Source organism: Neoarius graeffei, chromosome 1 (assembly GCF_027579695.1).
Source record: "Neoarius graeffei isolate fNeoGra1 chromosome 1, fNeoGra1.pri, whole genome shotgun sequence".
NCBI classification, from domain to species: Eukaryota; Metazoa; Chordata; class Actinopteri; order Siluriformes; family Ariidae; genus Neoarius; species Neoarius graeffei.
The window spans coordinates 83,195,690-83,215,974 of record NC_083569.1 but is presented as its reverse complement, the minus strand read 5'-3'; the positions used below and the strand labels follow the sequence as shown (position 1 = coordinate 83,215,974).

The 20,285-nt window shown below is 42.9% G+C and overlaps 1 protein-coding gene across 1 annotated transcript; it reads right to left on the bottom strand.

Moving 5' to 3' along the window:
- Positions 1 to 541: 541 nt before the first annotated feature.
- pfdn2 (prefoldin subunit 2) lies at positions 542 to 20,112 on the bottom strand. Its single transcript, XM_060925351.1, has 4 exons — positions 20,007 to 20,112; positions 3,783 to 3,871; positions 3,238 to 3,361; positions 542 to 1,480 (listed from the first exon to the last, which is right to left on the bottom strand). Exons 1-4 carry the CDS (start codon positions 20,079 to 20,081, stop codon positions 1,292 to 1,294), a joined length of 477 nt encoding a protein of 158 aa, XP_060781334.1. The 5' UTR covers positions 20,082 to 20,112; the 3' UTR covers positions 542 to 1,291.
- Between the last annotated feature and the right edge of the window lie 173 nt (positions 20,113 to 20,285).

The window sequence follows — 20,285 nt, the reverse complement described above, 5'->3', positions numbered from 1 at the left end:
CACCACAGTCCAAAGACATGCAGTTAGGTCAATATGGGACAGCCTTGGGCTGAAGTGCCCTTGAGCAAGGCACCTGCTACCCAGGCACTGTAGTATAGCTGCCCACTGTTCTGTGCATGTGCTCATTGCTCACTTGTGTGTGCGCGCATGCATGTGTTCACTGCTTCAGACGGGTTAAATGCAGAGGGTGAATTTCACTGTGCTTGCATGTGACAAATAAAAGCAGCTTCTTCTTCTAAGATACTTTCTAATATTATATAGGTGGTAAAAAGCTGATTTGCAGGTTTTAATAATACGACTATTCATTCTCAGTTGGGAATCAAACCAGGAGCCCAGTTACATAATTCAGTACTATTGTTCTGTTTATTTTTGCACATCCGACTGATATGTATTTGTACTTTATGTAGTTCTGTGTACTGTTGTGTTCCTGGAGAAACATCATTTCATTTCAGCATATACAAGCTCTCTAGAGGAATGACCATTAAATCCTGCTTAACTTGATGTGATAAGCATCAAACTCATAGAAAATCAGAACGGACACTTCTTTTAGGGAAAAAATGTTCAAGTTGGCATTTTAATTCATTAATCAAAACAAACAAGACAAACATAAAAAAAATCTTCAAAGCAAGTACATTTTTAACAAGTTGTCAGGTCAGGCTGTGTTCCAATTTCAAAGTCAGAAGGGAAGGGAGGGGCAAGACATTTGTTTCTTAACTAATGCACTCTAATTTAAGGTTCAAAATCCTGGGACATGATTTAGCTCCACGTGAATATTAATAGCAATAAACAGTGAAATTCTACAGTCTAGCCTCATTTACTACTTAGCTAACGAAAAGTGTCTGAGTCTTTTAACCACCTACTGGTAAACATACTAAGTGTCTGAGTAACAGATTGGACGCAGGTATGTTTCTTTTGTTGCATATAACCTTCATTATAATGTAAAAGGCAAAAGCAGTTGTTCAGTATGTGCTGTGATATGTCGGACACTGAGCTGTGTATATTCTGTAATTTACATGATTCTACACAAAGCATTTAAAGGAGAGAGGGATTAAGGATTAAAGGTCACGGCTGCACTCAAAATAAACCCATAACTGTAACGTTACTGTCTCTACTGTGAGAATATTCCCCATCAACTGTGCTGTTCTGCATCCGAGGGTGGAACTCTGAAGAGATTGGAGACCGTCTCAATATTATGAATATACAAAATTCACAGGTAAAATTGTGATTTTCACAATATTCAGGCTCTCAGACCCGACAATTAATTATAGGTTTATGTGAACAGCTACACTGACTAAGAAACCAGAACACCAGCTCCGCTTTTAGATCCTCCTTCTTCACTTTCTTTGGACTGAGCTGCGTTGCCTTTGCCCTGTTTGTCGTCTTCGCCCACCAGGCGGATGTTGTAACGTTCCCGGTACTCCGTCAGCTCCCGCCCTTTCGACTGCATTTGCGTATTGAGAGACACGACTATCTTTGATATCTGTCAGAAAAGAAGGGGGGAAAAAATCAGTTTAAAAACTGTGCATTATAAATGACTGCTTACATCCAGTTTAAACAATAAAAAAAAAAAAGAAAAAAAAGAATATATCCACTGTGACTCTGTTCACGCCCGGTTGTTTATAAAACGTCCACTGTGACTCCGTTCACGCCTGGTTGTTTATAAAACCGTCCTCTGTGACTCCGTTCACGCCCGGTTGTTTATACAACGTCCACTGTGACTCCGTTCACGCCCGGTTGTTTATAAAACGTCCACTGTGACTCCGTTCACGCCCGGTTGTTTATAAAACGTCCACTGTGACTCCGTTCACGCCCGGTTGTTTATAAAAACGTCCACTGTGACTCTGTTCACGCCCAGTTAAATAAAACATCCACTGTGACTCCATTCACGCCCGGTTGTTTATAAAAACATCCACTGTGACTCCGTTCACGTCCGGTTGTTTATAAAATGTCCACTGTGACTCCATTCACGCCTGGTTGTTTATAAAACCGTCCTCTGTGATTCCGTTCATGCCCGGTTGTTTATAAAAACGTCCTGTGACTCCGTTCACGCCCGGTTGTTTATAAAAACGTTCACTGTGACTCTGTTTACGCCCAGTTGTTTATAAAAATGTCCTCTGTGAATATGTTCAGGCCTGGTTGTTTATAAAAACGTCCACTGTGATTCCGTTTATGCTCAGTTGCTTATAAAAATGTCCTCTGTGACTCCGTTTAGGCCCGTTTATAAAAACGTCCACTGTGACTGTTTACGCCTGGTTGTTGAGAAAAATGTCCTCTGTGAATCTGTTCACGCCTGGTTGTTTATAAAAAAAAAACGTCCACTGTGACACTGTTCACGCCTGGCTGTTATAAAAATGTCCACTGGGACTCTATTTAGGCCCGGTTATATCCGTATCCTGAAGGTTTTTTTTTTTCCACTACATTCATTTACATTTGTAATCAAAGACTTTTTTTTTTTGCTGTACTGAAATCAGATTGCTGGATCACATGTTAATATGAAAATCATCTCATAACTTGACAACTAACTTGTACATCGTACAAAATTCACCTCAATAAATCCAGCACAAAGCAAAAGTAACTTATCAGAGGTAATCTGCATCCTTTTACTTTCAGAGGATTGATATTTTATGAGTTTGGTCTTTCATTTTATAATTTGGTCTGACCACTGCTTTAGCTGAAAATGCAGAAAAGCATACGCTTCAGGCAGTTTTCACATCACCACAGCAAGGAATCAAAACTTGTAAAAGTCTCTGGTGTATTTAGACCTGCATTTTTACTTTAAGACAATCCCTGTTCAGTTTTCATCCTCATCTTCCAGACAGGGCGGCACGGTGGTGTAGTGGTTAGCGCTGTCGCCTCACAGCAAGAAGGTCCGGGTTCGAGCCCCGGGGCCGGCGAGGGCCTTTCTGTGCGGAGTTTGCATGTTCTCCCCGTGTCCGCGTGGGTTTCCTCCGGGTGCTCCGGTTTCCCCCACAGTCCAAAGACATGCAGGTTAGGTTAACTGGTGACTCTAAATTGACCGTAGGTGTGAATGTGAGTCTGTGTCTATGTGTCAGCCCTGTGATGACCTGGCGACTTGTCCAGGGTGTACCCCGCCTTTCGCCCGTAGTCAGCTGGGATAGGCTCCAGCTTGCCTGCGACCCTGTAGAACAGGATAAAGCAGCTACAGATGAGATGAGATCTTCCAGACACATAAAACAGCCAGTATAGGGACAGACTGGCTCTCAGCATGTCACGTACCTGTTCTTTATTGTTTTCCAGTGCAGGCAGCACTTCTTTTACAGTCCTCTCTACCAAAACACCTCCAACTAAACGATAGCACTTCCGCGAGGGGTCGACTTCCTTCAGCGTGTTGATGACCAGGCTAAGGAAAGAGACTCAGGTTAATCATCACATCCGTCAAACAAGTGAGTTATGGGAGTCACATGACACAATATTATCCTTATCCTGTACTGCTATACATCATTACATCAATCAGATTGTTGCTTCTAGTTTACACACATCTCTTCAAACATGCTACAGGACTGAACCTTTATGTACTGTACATGCACTACCGGTCAGGCTGAGATCCGCTGCTTCTCCTCACAAAATCGTATTACACAATTTTGATACGTCTATAAAGTGATCCTTTTACGAACTCTCTTAAATCAACAATTTATCCCTTCTTTAAATATATCCTGAGCTGTAACTAGATAATAAAACCATGATTTCAGGCTCAACACATATACAGAAGATTTGTCTTTATTTTACCCTTAAAGTGTAGTGGAAAGTGAAAATGAAAAAACCTGTGTTCATTGATTTCCATCTCCAGTTCAGCCACTTTTGAGGCCATGCTGCGCTGCTCCTGCCGCATCCTCTGGAACGTTGCCACAACCTACCATCAAACACACACACATTACTCTAATGCCGAAAAGACGCTCACAAACTGCTCATTATAAAAAAGCTGTGATCCTGCGTGAAACATAAAACCAGAATGCGATGATTTGCAAATCATCCATCCATCCATCCATCCATCCAGGGCTGTGCGATATGGGAAAAAATGAATATCCCGATATATTTTCTCCATTTCACGATATACGATATATATCTCGATATATTTAAATCTCCTCTAAAGGACCCCATGAAATCTAACTTTTACTCTTTACTGTTTTCACTACAATCCCTGCAGATTAAATAACATTCTTGGTTAACTTTAGAGGTGGTTTTCAACAACACATTTTAAATTTTCATGTTAGTGATTAATCACAATTGAGTTGAAATAAGACTTTTTATTCAATAAAGATGTGGCACAAACTGCAAAAACAATCTTGAAAATTGCAACAAACGGGCAACACAGTACAGAGCTGCTCAGAGCTCAAACCAATAAAGTGCAAGCTTAACACTGAGAGACATTTAGCCTAAATAAGAAAAGTGCTCATTCATTAAATTATTTTAAAAAATAGATCTCCAAGCTATTAACCTGACTACTGAGAACCACTGGAACATTCACAATAGAGAGAGAGATTGAGGGAGAGCAGAGAGAGATCTGCAAAACATCATTTTTCTCTTTGCACACTTTTGAACTGAATGTTTTCTGGCTCTGCCTCTCAGATGTGTATAATTCCGGCTGCTGCCTTCTCTGTAAAATGTCTGCGACCAGGCAACTCATGTTTGGGATTGAGTGTGTTTAGTAATTTTTGGAAGCCTGGTTTTTCCACTGTACTAACTGGGATCATGTCTTTGGCAATGAAGTTAGTGATTGCATCCGTTATAGCTCTCCATCTCTGACTCGTTTTCTCATATGGGGTGGCTTTGGAGAACGAGGCCGCTATGGTCATTTGTTTAGCTCGTGGGCAAGTAGTTCGGAGTTTAAGAGACTCTTCATACTGTACCGGGTGAGTTTCAGGTGATGGAACATATTTGTAGTGCTGCTGCCTTTCGTGATGACAGTTTTTTTTTTTGCACACTTTACAAACTGGCATTTGCTGTTCCACGTCCTCCTCACGATATCCAAAAAATGCCAGTTGACTGACCCCTTACTAGTTCTTTTAAAGATATTTTTTTGGGCTTTTTGCACCTTTATTGGATAGGACAGTGTAGAGACAGGAAATGAGCGGGAGAGAGAGACGGGGAGGGATCGGGAAATGACCTCGGGCCGGAATCAAACCCAAGTCCCCGGATTTATGGTATGGCGCCTTATCCACCTGAGCCACGACGCCCCCTACTAGTTCTTTTAGGAAGTTAATTTGTCGCTGAAATTGACAGAGCTTACACGGTAGCCTATGCAACACCAGCGATCGCACGAACTGAGTCAGCGCTGTAAACCGGAACCAGGAAATCTTCCCGCCGGCAGTGTTGCCAGATACTGCTAACGTTTTCCAGCTCAAAATATGTTCAAAACCCGCCAAAATGCACTTAAAACCGCCCAATCTGGCAACACAACCGAAACTAGAAAATCTTCCCGGAAGTTCCTTTCAGCACCGAGATGTCGCCCGGGATTGGTTGGCGAGTGTGTGACGTTATTGTTTTCTTTACCCTTATGCAGCCACTCACGTTACTGCCTGAGGGACAGGGAGAAAACCACCGGGAAAGGTTTTAAACAAACACGAAACAAACGCAAGTCGGAAGATGACCATAAAATACTCGATAGTTACGATATAATAATTTTATGTATCACACAGAATTTTCGCGATATATTGAGTATATTCGATATATCGCACAGCCCTACATCCATCCATCCACATCGCACATGGTACCACTGGCCGAAGAGGGCGAGGAAAGGGGGACAACCTGGAGTATATTTTAAAATAGGAACGCACTTTCCCTCGGTAATAAGCATAAACATGTCTGATAGCAATTTCTTTAGTCTAGTCCATTTATTTCGAATGATGAACCGAATTGTATACACTCAGAACACATGTACGCGTATGCACAGTGCGTGATTGTTACACTCATTCTTACAACACGATGACATAGTGGCTCCAGCCTCTATATGAGGCAGTAGCCACAAAAAATAGTAGTCTCAGGTATGAGTGCAGTTTTATGCGGAACTGAGCTGTAAGTTTTACTAAGCATCTTGCAGAACCAGCCACAGTTCTTCTGGACACTTTGACTGTCACACTTCTTCATTTTGCAGCAAAACCCAGCAGCCTTCATTGTGTTTTCTTTTTAATCTGAAAAGTGCTCTCTTGTGTAATATGCTGCTCAGATACAAACTTTTTTTCTGTAACTTTTAATCCAAGATGGTGCCACGGATAGCTGCCTCAATGTGTTGGCGTGCATTGTTTTGTCTTATTTTGTTTGTAAACTCAGTTCACTGCTGCAATACTAGAATCTCTCACCAGAGAAGAGCCCGTGAACACCAGGGGAACAACCCCAGCAGACTTATTACCAGCTTTCCTGTCATCTTCTGTGGAAATACTGGACATTCTGGCCAAAGGTGCGCTCACCTTTGCTCACTCAGCGAGATGCCAGAGGAGAGGAAACTGCGCTGGTGCGCCTCTGTCGGCACAGACTTCACACTCTGCTACCTGTGATATTTCTCTCCAATGTGCGGTCGTTGTGCAACAAACTGGACAAACTCCAGCTGCTGGTGGGGAGAAACAGGGACTTTCATTCATCTTCTGGTTTATGCTCCATGGAGGGCTATGCGGACTCACCCCAGACTCTGCATTGCAGCTGGCCGGCTTCCAACTTTTCAGAGCGGACCGTAACACGGATCTCACCGGTCAAACAAAGGGCGGTGGAATCTGGATTTGTGTCAATAGCAGCTGGTGCAGCGATGCGTCAGTGATTCTGCAACACTCTTCTTCCAACCTGGAATAATTTACACTAGTCAGTAATGCCCATCACGCCGTCCCGCACACTGCACTGGGCCGCTCCGACCATGCCATGGTTCATCTGATTCTTGCATACAGGCAGAAATTAAAGTTTTAGAAACCTGTAATGAGGACACCTAAGATGTGGAGCAATGAGGCTACAGAGAACCTCCAGGCATGCTTGGACTGTACAAACTGGGATGTGTTCTGGACTGCTACCAATAGTCTGGATGAGTACACAGAGGCTGTGACGTTCTACAACAGCTTCTGTAAGGACTGCTGCATTCCATCACAAACCAGGGTGAATTACAATAATGACAAACCCAGGTTCACAGATAAGCTCAGACAGCTAAGGCGGCAAAAGGAAGAAGCATTCAAAAGTGGAGACAGAGACAGGTTCAAAGAGACAGGTTCAGCAAGGTGGTGAGAGAAGCTAAACATCTGTACTCTGAGAAACTCCAACACCAGTTTTCAGCCAACGACTCTACGTCTGTCTAGTAAGGGCTCAGACAGATCACTAACTACAAACCTTCAGCCCCCCACTCTGTTAATGACTTGCGCCTGGCCAACGAAATCTGATACCCCTTTTCCACCAAATCAGTTCCAGGGCTGGTTCGGGGCCAGTGCTGGTGCTGGTTCACAACTCGTTCAAATTGCAAGCCAGCTGAGAACCAGTTTGCTTTTCCATAGCTCGCGGTGCTAAGGGAAGCAACGTCATTACGTCGCTGTATACGTCAGTTACGTCGTTTGCATAAACCTTGGCGGGAATATCGAAGCAAAAACAACACGGAAGAAGCAGCAGCAGCAACAACAACAATAATAATAATGGATGACTTCGCGTTTGTACAGCTGCGGCTTCTCGTCGCTTAAAAATGGCGATCTTTCGCGATCTTGTTATTGTTGTTGGTCTTAACAACTCCGCACCCCCTGCTGACGTAAGCAGTTCTTTCCTCTGGCCCAGCAAAGAGCTGGTGCTAGCCTGGAACCGGTTTTTCTGGCCCCAGAGCCAGTTCTTTGTCAGTGGAAACAGAAAACCCGGTTCCAAACTAAGCACTGGCCCCGAACCAGCCCTGGAACTGCTTTGGTGGAAAAGGGGCATGTATGTTGCTTTGAAAGACAATGGGACTGTCCTGTTAACACCCCCCATGACTCTACACTCCAACTCCAGCCCACCACCTCCTCCACCTCGACTGCTGCCAGGGCCTCTCTACAACTTCACACCTCAGAGGCCCATCCATCACAGCCTCAACTCTCTCCATTCTGGAGAGAGATGTTAACAAGCTGAACCCCCACAAAGCAGCAGGTCCTGACTCAGGTGGTGTTTACATTAGACCGTATCCGTCTCGTTTTCGTCGCGGATGCACTGTCCGTTCACATTAAAACGCCGGGAAACGACTCCACAGGCGGAACAACTTGAATCCACCAGGGCCCACGTATTCAACCCAGTTCGTATCTGATCCGGTGCTGTGTAAACATTGAGATACGAGGAAACGCAGTGCTGAGCTCTAGCTGACGTCGTCATTGGACAACGTCACTGTGACATCCACCTTCCTGATTCGCTGGCGTTGTTCATGCCACGTTGGTCATGTGACGCGACTGCTGAAAAACGGCACGGACTTCACTTCCTGCTATTGTTTCCGCCTTGTATCACCTTTTTATTTTTCATTAAAGAGTATAAAAGTATGAATATAATGCTTTGCTTTGTCATTCTTAATGTTGTTCATGGTAAGATGCAAATACTGCCCATTGTGTAGTTATGATTGTCTTTAGGCTTGCCATCCTTCCACTTGCAAGTGGTGAGTGACTTCCGCATGCCTGATATGCACTGGGATCACACACACAGCGGCTCAGTCCCGAATCACTGCTCGTGCGCTTCACTCGCGCGCTCTGTGAGCTGCGCAGGGCCGGAGTACGCACCCTCCAGAGGGCACTCGCTGTTCAGGGCGGAGTGATTTGGAGCGCAGCCGCTGAGGAGGAAGCGCTGAGCCGCACTGACACATTTCAACTTACGTGCCGAATTAGTCATGTGATTAGCGCATCCGTGTATTGGCGTTGCTGTGTGCACACGAATCGTGTATTGGCGTTGCTGTGTGCACGCGAATCGTTTTAAAAACGTTAATCTGATGATCCGCTGATACGGTCTAATGTAAACACCACCTCAGTCTCACCATTTACCCTGAAGCACTGTGCTGATCAGCTGTCTCTGGTGTTCACAGACATCTTCAACACCTCACTGAAGACCAGTGATGGGAATAACGGCATTACTAACGGCGTTATTTTTTTTAGTAACAAGTAATCTAACTATTTTTTACATTGTTATAACGCCATTCCCGTTACTTACAATAAAATACTATGCGTTACTTTATTAAAGCTGTTTTCATCTGGCACGCTGCTCGTTCAGCCTTTCTTTACTCTGCTTTAGTGAGGGGCGGGGGAGATGCGAGACAACGGCATAGTAAGCCAATCAGAGTAGATTTGGACAACATACGTAGGTAGGCTACGTCTACTGTACTACTGCGCACACTTTCAAGCAGAAGACACAGTGATGGCGAGCGGTCAGCCCAGCACTGCGCTTTCACATTGGAAATACAGCCATTACTTTTCATTACTTGAAATAAAAGGCAAAAATGTCTACATGCAATGCACATTATGTCGAGGAACAAAGCGTTTGTCCTCGTCAGTGGCCAGTAATTAGTAACATAATTTTAATAACTACAAAAATATATTAAATTTGATAGATGTCTTATCTCACATTGCCCCACAAAAATATTAATATAGTGTAGATAACGTTACTAATTGGTTCTGTTAAGTGTCCATTTCAGTCATTAAACACATTTAACATTCACTTTTATTATGATTACACTAATTGAATTTGATTTTTTTTTTTTGAGGGGGAACAAAATGTAACGGAATAATTACTTTCCCTGGTAATTAGTTACTTTTATGACAAAGTAACTTAGTTACTAACTCAGTTACTTTTTGGGAAAAGTAACTAGTAACTATAACTAATTACTTTTTGAAAGTAACGTGCCCAACACTGCTGAAGACATGCCATGCACCAGTCTGCGTTAAGGCCTCCACCATTATCCTCGACTTGCAAGTGACGTCAAAGCAAAATAGAAACCCGGATGTCAACCATGTTGTTGGTGGATATACAAATGCGGGGTCAAGCGACATTCCATACATTCAAGCGACATTCCAGTCACGCGTAAGCAACTCTGTTTGTTTTTCCACTGCTTTAAGTGTTCTTTTAGCTATGCCATATCTTTGTGCTGTATGGTTGTGGTCACAACAGTACATACTCGTGATCGTGGCAAGTTCCGATTTTTTAGAATTCTGTCCATGATTCAGAAAGAGGAAACTCTGAGGCTTAGTACGGAGAGGAGACAAGGGGATCAGGACACTTCATTCAATGACCATTTCGTCCAATAATTAAGACATTTCGTCCAAAGCCTTTTTCAGATGCACTATCAATTATTTTAGGCCATTATTAAAAAATGTTCCGTTTCCGGTCCACCGGCCGGGTGAGTGCCGTTTGTGCGGGTGAAATTTTTTTTTTAACGCCATTTTTTCGACATGTTTTTCGGGTGCGTAAATCTAAAATCGAACTTGATATTTACGCATTCCTAGGGCTTTCTACTAAGGCTCATACTAGCCAGCCATGATAAATAAGTAGCCAGCCGGGGGGGGGGACACAAAATAAGATCCTGTGCACGCAGTTCCCAGGATTAAATGTATTTTCCACAGACCATTTATTTATTCACTTTACTCAAATACAAAATAAAATGGCAGTAAATCTTCTTTCTTTTCTTGCGTATTGCATCATGAGGCGTTCCTGGCTTGTAAATCTCTTATTTTCGGTGCATGACACATTCACGCAGCTGAGCATGCTATGAATTGACAACGACAACAGTCTGCAGTGGGGCTTAGCCCACTTAGACCACTACTGCCTCCGCCGAGTGCGCGCGCACACCGCATGTCGGGGCGCAGATGAATTACTCTCCCTTGATCAACGGTTCAGTTTGACATTATTGTCAGTCCGTTAGATAAACATTTAATTTTATTAAAATCGAAAATTAATATTTAGAGCCTGTGGGCTACAAAAATAGTCATTAAAGTAGCCGGCTGGACTTAATTGTGTGGCCGGCAGCCGGCGCTTGTGGAAAGCCCTGTCGAATCAGCTCTGCGCATGCGCCGTGCGGCACAAAAAAATGGCAGCCACCATGAAGGAAGGAGATCCGGAGTTTTCAAACATTTGCTTAAGTGTGAAATCGCAAAATGGTATTCTAGCGAACAACAAAATAGTAAAGATTCAGAAAAACAAATCATTCAGTGATCATTTTAATAGTGTAATTTCATCCGAACTAGGCCTAACGCTCGATTTAGAACTACAAAAAGTCCGTGTGTCGGAAATCTTAAGTACCTTTGTAAAAGTTTTGCAAATGTTGCAGTCAGCATTTAAAATGCTAACTTAAAGTTTTTGTACAAGTTTCAGTTGATTTAACGGTCCTATTTTATTAAATGTGTCTGCTTTTGTAATAAAAAAAAAGTACTGAAAGAAAAAGCAAACACAGCATTGCGATTTCTTATCCATCCATATATCATAAAATAAAAAATAAAATAAATCCCTCCCTCCCGACTGAAATTTTTTTTGCCCACCCGGTGGACAGGAAACGGATTTTTTTTTAAGGATGGCCTTACATTTCAGGTATTTCGGTGTTTGCGAGTGAAAGCACTGCAAGAACACTGCTCTGCACCTTAAGATTTAATATGATCCAGCCGGCTTTAAAAAATAATAATTCTGCCAATGGAGCTCGCAGAGAAGCCAAATTTTACAGGCAGCTCCCTCTAAGCCTCCTCCTTTGAAAGCGCACAGTCTCGGGTCGGTAGGACCATGCCTCGGCCCAGGATGTGCAAATGAAGCCCCTGTGTGAGTGTTTAATACAATCCATACTATGGCACTCATTTGCTTTACAAAAATGTGTTTTGCTTCGGTAAACTTCCATTGAGAATTCCTCCTTTTTTCGAACAAATAAATACCTGAAATATAAAATAACTGATGGTGTGTAGGAAAAAGGCTTTGGACGAAATAGTCATGGGATGAAATGACCTGTATTCGTACTCAATCGTCGGTAGAAGCGTCTTATCTTCAGAAAAGCCTGACTTTTTTAAATAATATGGGTCAAAACCACACATATCTATCTTCACTCGACCATTCAAATCGTGGTAATAGTGAGAAAATTCAGCATTGTTTACAGACACACTTTCAGCGACTGCCATCCTAGTTGCTTTGTATATCCACCATCACGGCAGACACTCATGACGTAGCACATTTTGATCACGTGGTTGCAAGTCATCTATCCCTGCCCCCAAAAAGCCAAGGATCATAGGATTAAATGACTACAGATCAATCACCCTGACTAATATGGTCATGAACTCCTTTGAGCACTTTGTGCTTTACCACCTTAAAGCCATCACTGACCCACTCCTGGACCCCATGCAGTTCACCTACAGACAACATGGCTCTTTACTTCGTCCTCTAACACCTGGACTCCCCAGGAACCTATACTAGGATCCTGTTTGTGGATTTCAGTTCTGCCTTCAACACCATCATCCCGGTGCTTCTGCAGGACAAGCTGTCCCCGCTGAACATGCCCAACTGCACTTGCAGGTGGATCACTGACTTCCTGTCTGACAGGAAGCAGCACGTGAAGCTGGAGAAACACGTCTCTGGCTCCTGAACCATCAGCACCGGATCCCTCCCAAAGCTGCGTCCTTCCTCCTCTACTCTTCTCCCTGTACACTAACAGCTGCACCTCCAGTCATCAGTCTGTCAAGCTCCTGAAGTTCGCAGATGACACCACCCTCACTGGACTCATCTCTGATGACGATGAATCTGCCTACAGGTGGGAGATTGACCATCTGGTGTCTTGGTGTAGGCAGAACGACTTGGAGCTCAATGCTCTAAAGACAGTGGAGATGACTGTAGACTTCAGGAGGAGCTCTGCCACACCCTCCCTCCCCCATCACCCTGTTTGACTCCCCAGTAACCTCTGTGGAGTATTTCCACTTCCTGGGCACTATAATCATCCAGGACCTTAAGTGGGAGACAAATACTTGCTCTCTCACCAAGAAAGCACAGCAGAGGATGTTTTTCCTGCGGCAGCTGAAGAAGTTTGATCTGCCAAAGACAATGATGGTGCACTTTTACACCACCATCATTGAGTCCATCCTCACCTCCTCCATCACCGTCTGGTACACTGCTGCCACTGCCAGGGACAAGGGCAGACGGCAATGCATCATTTGCTCTGCTGAGAGGACGATTGGTTGCAACTTTCCGTCTCTTCGGGACCTGTATGAGTCCAGGACCCTGAGCAGAGCAGAAAGGATTGTGGCTGACCCCTCTCACCCCGAACACAAACTTTTTAAACCACTCCCCTCTGGTAGGAGCTGTGATCCATTAGAACCAAAACCACATGCCGTAAGGCCAGCTTTTTCCCCACTGCAGCTGGCCTTGTCAATAAGGTCAGAGACCCCCACTGACTCGAACCTCACACTTCCAATCTGTAACATTCATGCACTTTGTTTCTGAACTGCATATTCCAGCACACACTGTACAGCTTGGTTATTGACAACCCATTACACATATTCTCTTCCTTTCACACACTCTGATCATCTCTCTTCTCCATCTTCATGGGACCTATTTTTGCACATTCTGGACATACTGTACAGCTTGGACTCCAACATCTCATGCACATCCTCCTTAAATATGTCCACTTTTCAAATTTGTATATTTCAGATTCTTCTATTTCTTATTCTATGTATATAGCTACTTTTTACTTTTGGTCTTTGCTAAATTCTTCTATCTTAACTGTTCAAGCACCAATCACCAAAGCAAATTCCTTGCATGTGAGAACCTACTTGGCAATAAACTTGCTTCTGATTCTGATTCTGGGCTGGAAAACGAACGTTTGGAACTCTTAAAATGTTTTTGTACTGGCTCGATAATGTAAAAGTCATAAAACAGAACTGTATAACAAAGTTTGGATGAAAAAAAATAGAGTGCCTCAGACTTTGGCACAGTACTGTATATCTTGCGTGCACGTACATCTATACTTGATATTTTCATTAATCAATTCCACGCCCTGTCCTCCTCTTTATAAAACCGGCCATCCCTTTCAAACAGGGCTGGTGGGGCACTTCATGTCCATGTTAACTTCTGGGTCTCCTTTTTATTAGTTATGTTGTTGTAGCTAACTGCCCGAGTCCTCACACACCGTACGCCATTTTATAGCAGTGTAGGGTCCGAGCAGATGTTCTCTCTCATGCCTGTTCTCTCTCTCCCTCCGCAGACCTATACATCTACCCCTGGATAGACCATTTGGACAGGACATCACATGTCCCATGACCCTATCTGATTTAGCTGTGTCCACCATCTCTGTTAAAAATAAACACGCGTAGCAACAAGTACCTTAATACGAAATGCCGCAAATTTGTGCAGTTATCGGCTGCTCAAACTATTCTGCTAAGGCTGGAGTCAGATTGTTTAGTTTACCCGCTGTTAAAATGCGAGAAAGACCCCAAATGGAAGATCTAACCCGTAAACGACAGAGACAGTAGCTTGCAAATCTGAACAGATCGGACATAAGAGACCAGCCACAAATATGTACGAGTATGTGCAGATCATTTCGTAAAGGGTAAGTTTATATTTCTATCATTTATGTCAACCATAAACAAAATATATATAAAGATGCGACATACTGTAAGTGATATACATAGCACAGAGCCCCAGGAAAACGTAGGTAGTTGAGCTCGGTAAAATGTTGCCGTCAATAATTACGTTCGTTCTTTTTTTTGGTTTGTGTTTTGTGTAACATTTGCCCACATCAGGAACCTACTAGATCCTTACAGTAAACTTGCGCTAAACTTTTCTATGCTTTCATCTGCTTCCCAGCAACAAAGCTAGTAGTTAACACCAGGTAATTCAGGATGTCTGTTACCCCTTTTCCACCAAATCAGTTCCAGGGCTGGTTCGGGGCCAGTGCTGGTGCTGGTTCACAACTCGTTCAACTTGCGAGCCAGCTGAGAACCAGTTTGCTTTTCCATAGCTCGCGGTGCTAAGGGAAGACACGTCATTACGTCGCTGTATACGTCAGTTACGTCGCTACGTTTGCATAAACCTTGGCGCGAATATCGAAGCAAAAACAACACAGAAGAAGCAGCAGCAACAACAACAACAATAATAATGGATGACTTCGCGTTTGTACAGCTGCGGCTTCTCGTGGCTTAAAAATGGCGATCTTTCACGGTCTTGTTATTGTTGTTGGTCTTAACAACTCCGCCCCCCCCCCCCCCCCCCCCCCCCGCTGACGTAAGCGGTTCTTTCCTCTGGCCCAGCAGAGAGTTGGTGCTAGCCTGGAACCGGTTTTTCTGGCCCCAGAGCCAGTTATTTGTCAGTGGAAACAGAAAACCCGGTTCCAAACTAAGCACTGGCCCCGAACCAGCCCTGGAACTGCTTTGGTGGAAAAGGGGCATGTGTAATTCACACTCGGCCACATCCGTACATTGTCTTCATACTCCAGCGGTCTCAAAAGTAGCCGGTCACCGGTGGCAAATCGCCGTCTGTGGCTTGTTATGCCGCCGGCTATTGTCAGTCGAGTCACAAAATTTAATATTAAATATTTCTGACGGCAAAAAAAAGTTGTGAACGTAAATTACATTCACTATGTCATGTATGCCCGTTGCCGCGTCAACTTTGTTTACATCCTCGACATGAGTGCAGCCATTACTGCCCCTTGTGCCATATGTAAGCCGTACTCTGATTGGCTTAGAGTGTTCCATGGATTGTGAATGGTTCATACTGTCATGTGACTCACAAATGGCGATGAAGAGAGTTGCAAGCGGCTCCATGCTGGATGCGTGGCTAAAAAGGTCTAGAGCAGGGGTCGGCAACTGCTGGCACGCGGCGGCATAATCACTGGCACGCACAACACTGGACCAGTATCAGCAAAAAAAAAAAATCTCTGAGTGACAGCACGATCTTCCAACCGCATTCGCTCCACAGCGCTCTCCACCCAGCTCCCGCCCACTTTCCCAGAGACCAATGTGTAAAATTAGCCTAGCGTGCATCAAAATCAAAGTTACCTGATAGCGTTACAAGTGCAGAGATGACAGAGCCTCCGGCTAAAAAAATTAAAGCTAGGGCATTTCAGCCCTCCTGTAGCTAGGCTCAGCATGGCCAATGGTATTTTTTGGGGCTGTAGTTAGATGCGACCAAACTCTTCCGCGTTTTTCCTGTTTACATAGGTTTATATGACCAGTGATATGAAACAAGTTCAGTTACACAAATTGAAACGTAGCGATTTTCTATGTTATGGAAAGTCCGCACTATAATGACAGGCGTACTAACACCTTCTGCGCGCTTCGACAGCGCATTGATACCTTCACTCGGAGTTGTACCATTATTTTTAGACAGGGCGGACAGACCAGGGCATTCGCCCGCCTGGCCGTGCCCGACGAGGAGCGCTCTCGGCCGGCTTGGGAGGCAGACGGCAGCCCCTCCTGGAAGTGTGGTTTTACCATGGGCCTCATGCGGTAAGGATTAGTATTATAATTTTGGGTGTATCAATTATTGATTATCATAATTCTGACTCGTTTCGCCATTTTGAATGTTTTCATCTCAGACTCTGGAAGCATTGTATCTCAATCAATCTCGAAAAATATCAGCAAAAAAAAAAACTAGCTTGCAACGGACTTTAGCTAGATCTATGATGAACTTTCAATGTATGATACAAAAATAATACTTCTTTCAACAGATCATTAGCCTTTGAGCAGAATTGTTTTTAACTTACCAGGAAGTGTTATCCAGCCGACCGCTTTCAGTTTCATGGGCATTGAATGAACTCTCACTCTCAGAATCATCTGACCCGTCAGAGTAAAGACAAGATCCATGTTCATGTGAATTTCCAGCTATCGGTTCGATTGATAGGGTCTAACTTCACATCTCTGTGAAACATCGGGAATGTCACTGTCGATGGTGTCCATTTCGGTAACCTGTTTACATTAGATTCCCAAGCGCTGGCTCCTTGGAAAGTTTTTGTGACGTCACGGGTCACGTGACCACCTAGCTCATTAACGAATCATTGTTTTACGCTGATGTATAAAAAAGTTGAATAATGTGATGATTTTCACATTTTTGACGCCCTGCAGTGATTTAGATGGCATTTCTTATGTCCTTTATACATAATTATGCCCAGAAAAAAATCCATGTACCATATCCTTTAAGCAGCATTTCGAGACGAAACATGAGAAGACATATAAAGACCCTGCCGATAGAGCCGAATCAATCAAACGTGCACCAGAGAAGTTCAGCTGTCTCAAGAACATTGCATTGGCCCTCTTGTCAGTGTTCGGCTCAACATGCCTGTGTGAGCAGGTATTTTCGCACACGAAAAGCGTGCTCAGCCCCACCCGCAGCCATTTGACGACGCACCATTCTGAGGCATGTTTACAATTAAAAGTGACAAACTACGAACCCCAGATAAAAAAGCTCAGCCAAGAAAAGCAAGGACAGGGATCACACTGACTGGTAGGCAAGATGTATTAATTGAGGCATAGCCTATGATTCATTTTAGCCTCAGCCCACACTGATTAGTTAAATATGTTTGCTTATATAAAACGTTGTGGCCGTTTCGTTTGTGATGCATTTTTATGCGTCACTGGCCTTTGTTAAAATGATTTATGAGAGGTTTCTTTAATTGTTGATTCATAAGATGTTTATAAGAAGACGAATTTTATAAGAATAATACAGTAAGATTCTATGTATAATGACACACACACGGGTGCATGAGGGTCCTCCTCAGCATCACAGAGGAGAAAACGGAGACAGAGAAGTTGAAACATTCAGAGAAAAAAAAATACAAAATACAAATCCAACTATCAGTTCTATTTTGGGTTATACAATCATCATCTGGTTATCATAGTCTTTGGTAGATGTATTTTTTGCTGTTAACTGTTTTTTTTTTACCTTGATTTTGGAGCAGATTATAGGCCTACAAGCAAAATGTGAAATTGTGTCTGAGCACAACAATCTATTTATCTGTAAGGAATACTCATATGCATGCCTATGTATAATAAAATTCCAAATTTGTTGGAAATTTTCCTGTAGTTTGTGTCATTTTACCATTATTGTTGATAGTGGCACACTCATTGACTAGAAAATTTGAAACTGGCACTCGATGTCTCAAAGGTTGCCGACCCCTGGTCTAGAGGGAAAGGTAAGTACGTTTTGAACGCAAATTTATTCTGTCATTGTGTTGATATAGAAAAATAAATATGTCTTAGTCCACCGTTTCTCAGCCTTGCTTAAGACATTATAATCGCAGATCGTAAAGTTGACTCTGCGTTTGACAGCTGCTCGAAAAAACAAACTGCGTGCGTAACAACGCTAATCGAGCTTAAGCTAGACGACCCGCCTCAAATACCCGTCCCGGGTAAATGTTATCCCAATTTTAGATGACCTGTTCCAAACCATCCCGCCCCATGAAAAATTTGTACTTGCATCTCTCTCTCTCTCTCTCATATATATATATATATATATATATATATATATATATATATGAGTGATTCCACGCTTATGGGTACTGAAATGGGGACATGAACTTATTCACCTAAAACCATTTCTTTTTTTACCATCAGGTCACAAAACATGTAATCTTTAATGAATGATATGTTAAAAGATAACTTTAATTTTCTGAGATGTAATAAAAACATATTTATATGCCAAAGTCAAGCCTATGAGTTCCAAAATGATGTCTGTTACATTACTTCTGTTACGATTGTCCATCTCGCGTCTGTTACAAATTAATTACAATCTAGCTATATACCATGTTAATCTTATTGAAAGAATGTGTATGTTTATTCTACTACACATGTTTATTAATTATATTTGCTAAAACATCACCTTCCTATGTTTCAAAAAGTAATTCTACATTGTTAAAATTGAGAATATATATGTCCACAACACTTCTGTTACGTTCTGACTTTGGCATATAAATATGTTTTTATTACATCTCAGAAAATTAAAGTTATCTTTTAACATATCATTCATTAAAGATTACATGTTTTGTGACCTGATGGTAAAAAAAGAAATGGTTTTAGGTGAATTTTTAAAAATAAGTTCATGTCCCCATTTCAGTACCCATAAGCGTGGAATCACTCATATATATATACCCTGTTGTAAATTATTTGTACCCTGCTATTCTCCCAAACTTTGAAGCCCCTGATACTCTACAGCGTTGCTGGACGGATCTGCCCCCGAACATTCTTTTATTTTTTCCCTGTATCTGACCTTGTCACTATTACTCAATTCGTGATATATTTGCGAAAAATTACAGTTCGCCAATGTACTCTCCTTGGTCGCCATGGATGCAGAGAGCATCATGGGAGATTCATGATCCAAGTGCAAACAGCCTATGGGGTCAAAGCCTATTTGTATCCTTTGAGCGTGGTTCTTTTTTTAATGTTTCTTCTTCATGAGGTCTCAGGAAGTTGTTCTTTGCCACTCTCCCCTGGCTTGCCCATGAAGGCATTATTAAATTCAGATTTCTGGATTTAGTAAAGATGCTTTGTGACAATGTCTGGTGTTAAAATGGTAATGATGCTGAAATAGGACTAAATCCCATGTCCTAATTTATCTTCATCACCCTCAGGAGGTCATGAACCAGACCATACTGAAGATATATGGCATCTGTTGGCAGAAATAGCAGCCGGGTTCTGCGCACTCAGCTCATTCCTCAGTCACACTGCAGTTTCTTTGAATTTAACCCTTGTACACTCAACAGGGATTCTTCTTCAGATTTAATTTAATAGCTTGAACTAGTGCACTGCTCCAACGTAGCTGCTAAAACACGATTCAGAGCCAATGTGCCTTTCTAGGTCCACCGTAAAATAACTTCTCATTCCCTTCCTGAGTGCACTATAATAGTAGGGAAGGAAATAACGGTTCACACACCCTATGTAGTGCACTAGAAGCTGTATAAAGAGCCGTTTGCTATGGAGCCACTAACACACACACTCACGCCTCTCTGTGCTAGCAGGTTAGCTTATCGTGCACGGCAATAATCCGAGTTTAATGCCTCACACACATCTTCTCATGGTATATAAAGATAAAATATAACCCTGTGTTACGCATGAAGCCCGACTGAAATGTACCTGCTCGGCAGAGGGGCCAGACTGCTTCCCTCCACTGCTTTTATTCCCCGTACCGCTACTGCTGTTCGCCGCCATGTTGAAATGAAGAGCTGTAGCCGTCAGGACCTCTACATCGCCTTCACAGGGCTGTCCTAACCGAACGCCTGTTCATAAAAGAGACGACGATAATATTTAAATATAGTATGTAGGAAATAGTATATGCTTCTCACGCACTGGGGTAAAATTTACGCCGAAGAAATAAAATATGCAATAATCAGAATCTGTTTTCAAAATATATAT

What these genes read in the sequence shown, in the direction of transcription:
- pfdn2 (XM_060925351.1), bottom strand. Translation starts at nt 20,081, where the DNA reads ATGGCGGCGAACAGCAGTAGCGGTACGGGGAATAAAAGCAGTGGAGGG. An exon ending in CTGGCCCCTCTGCCGAGCAG is followed by an intron (nt 3,872 to 20,006) that starts GTACATTTCAGT and finishes GTTTGATGGTAG; the next exon opens with GTTGTGGCAACGTTCCAGAG. An exon ending in TGGAAAACAATAAAGAACAG is followed by an intron (nt 1,481 to 3,237) that starts GTACGTGACATG and finishes CTTTTCTGACAG; the next exon opens with ATATCAAAGATAGTCGTGTC.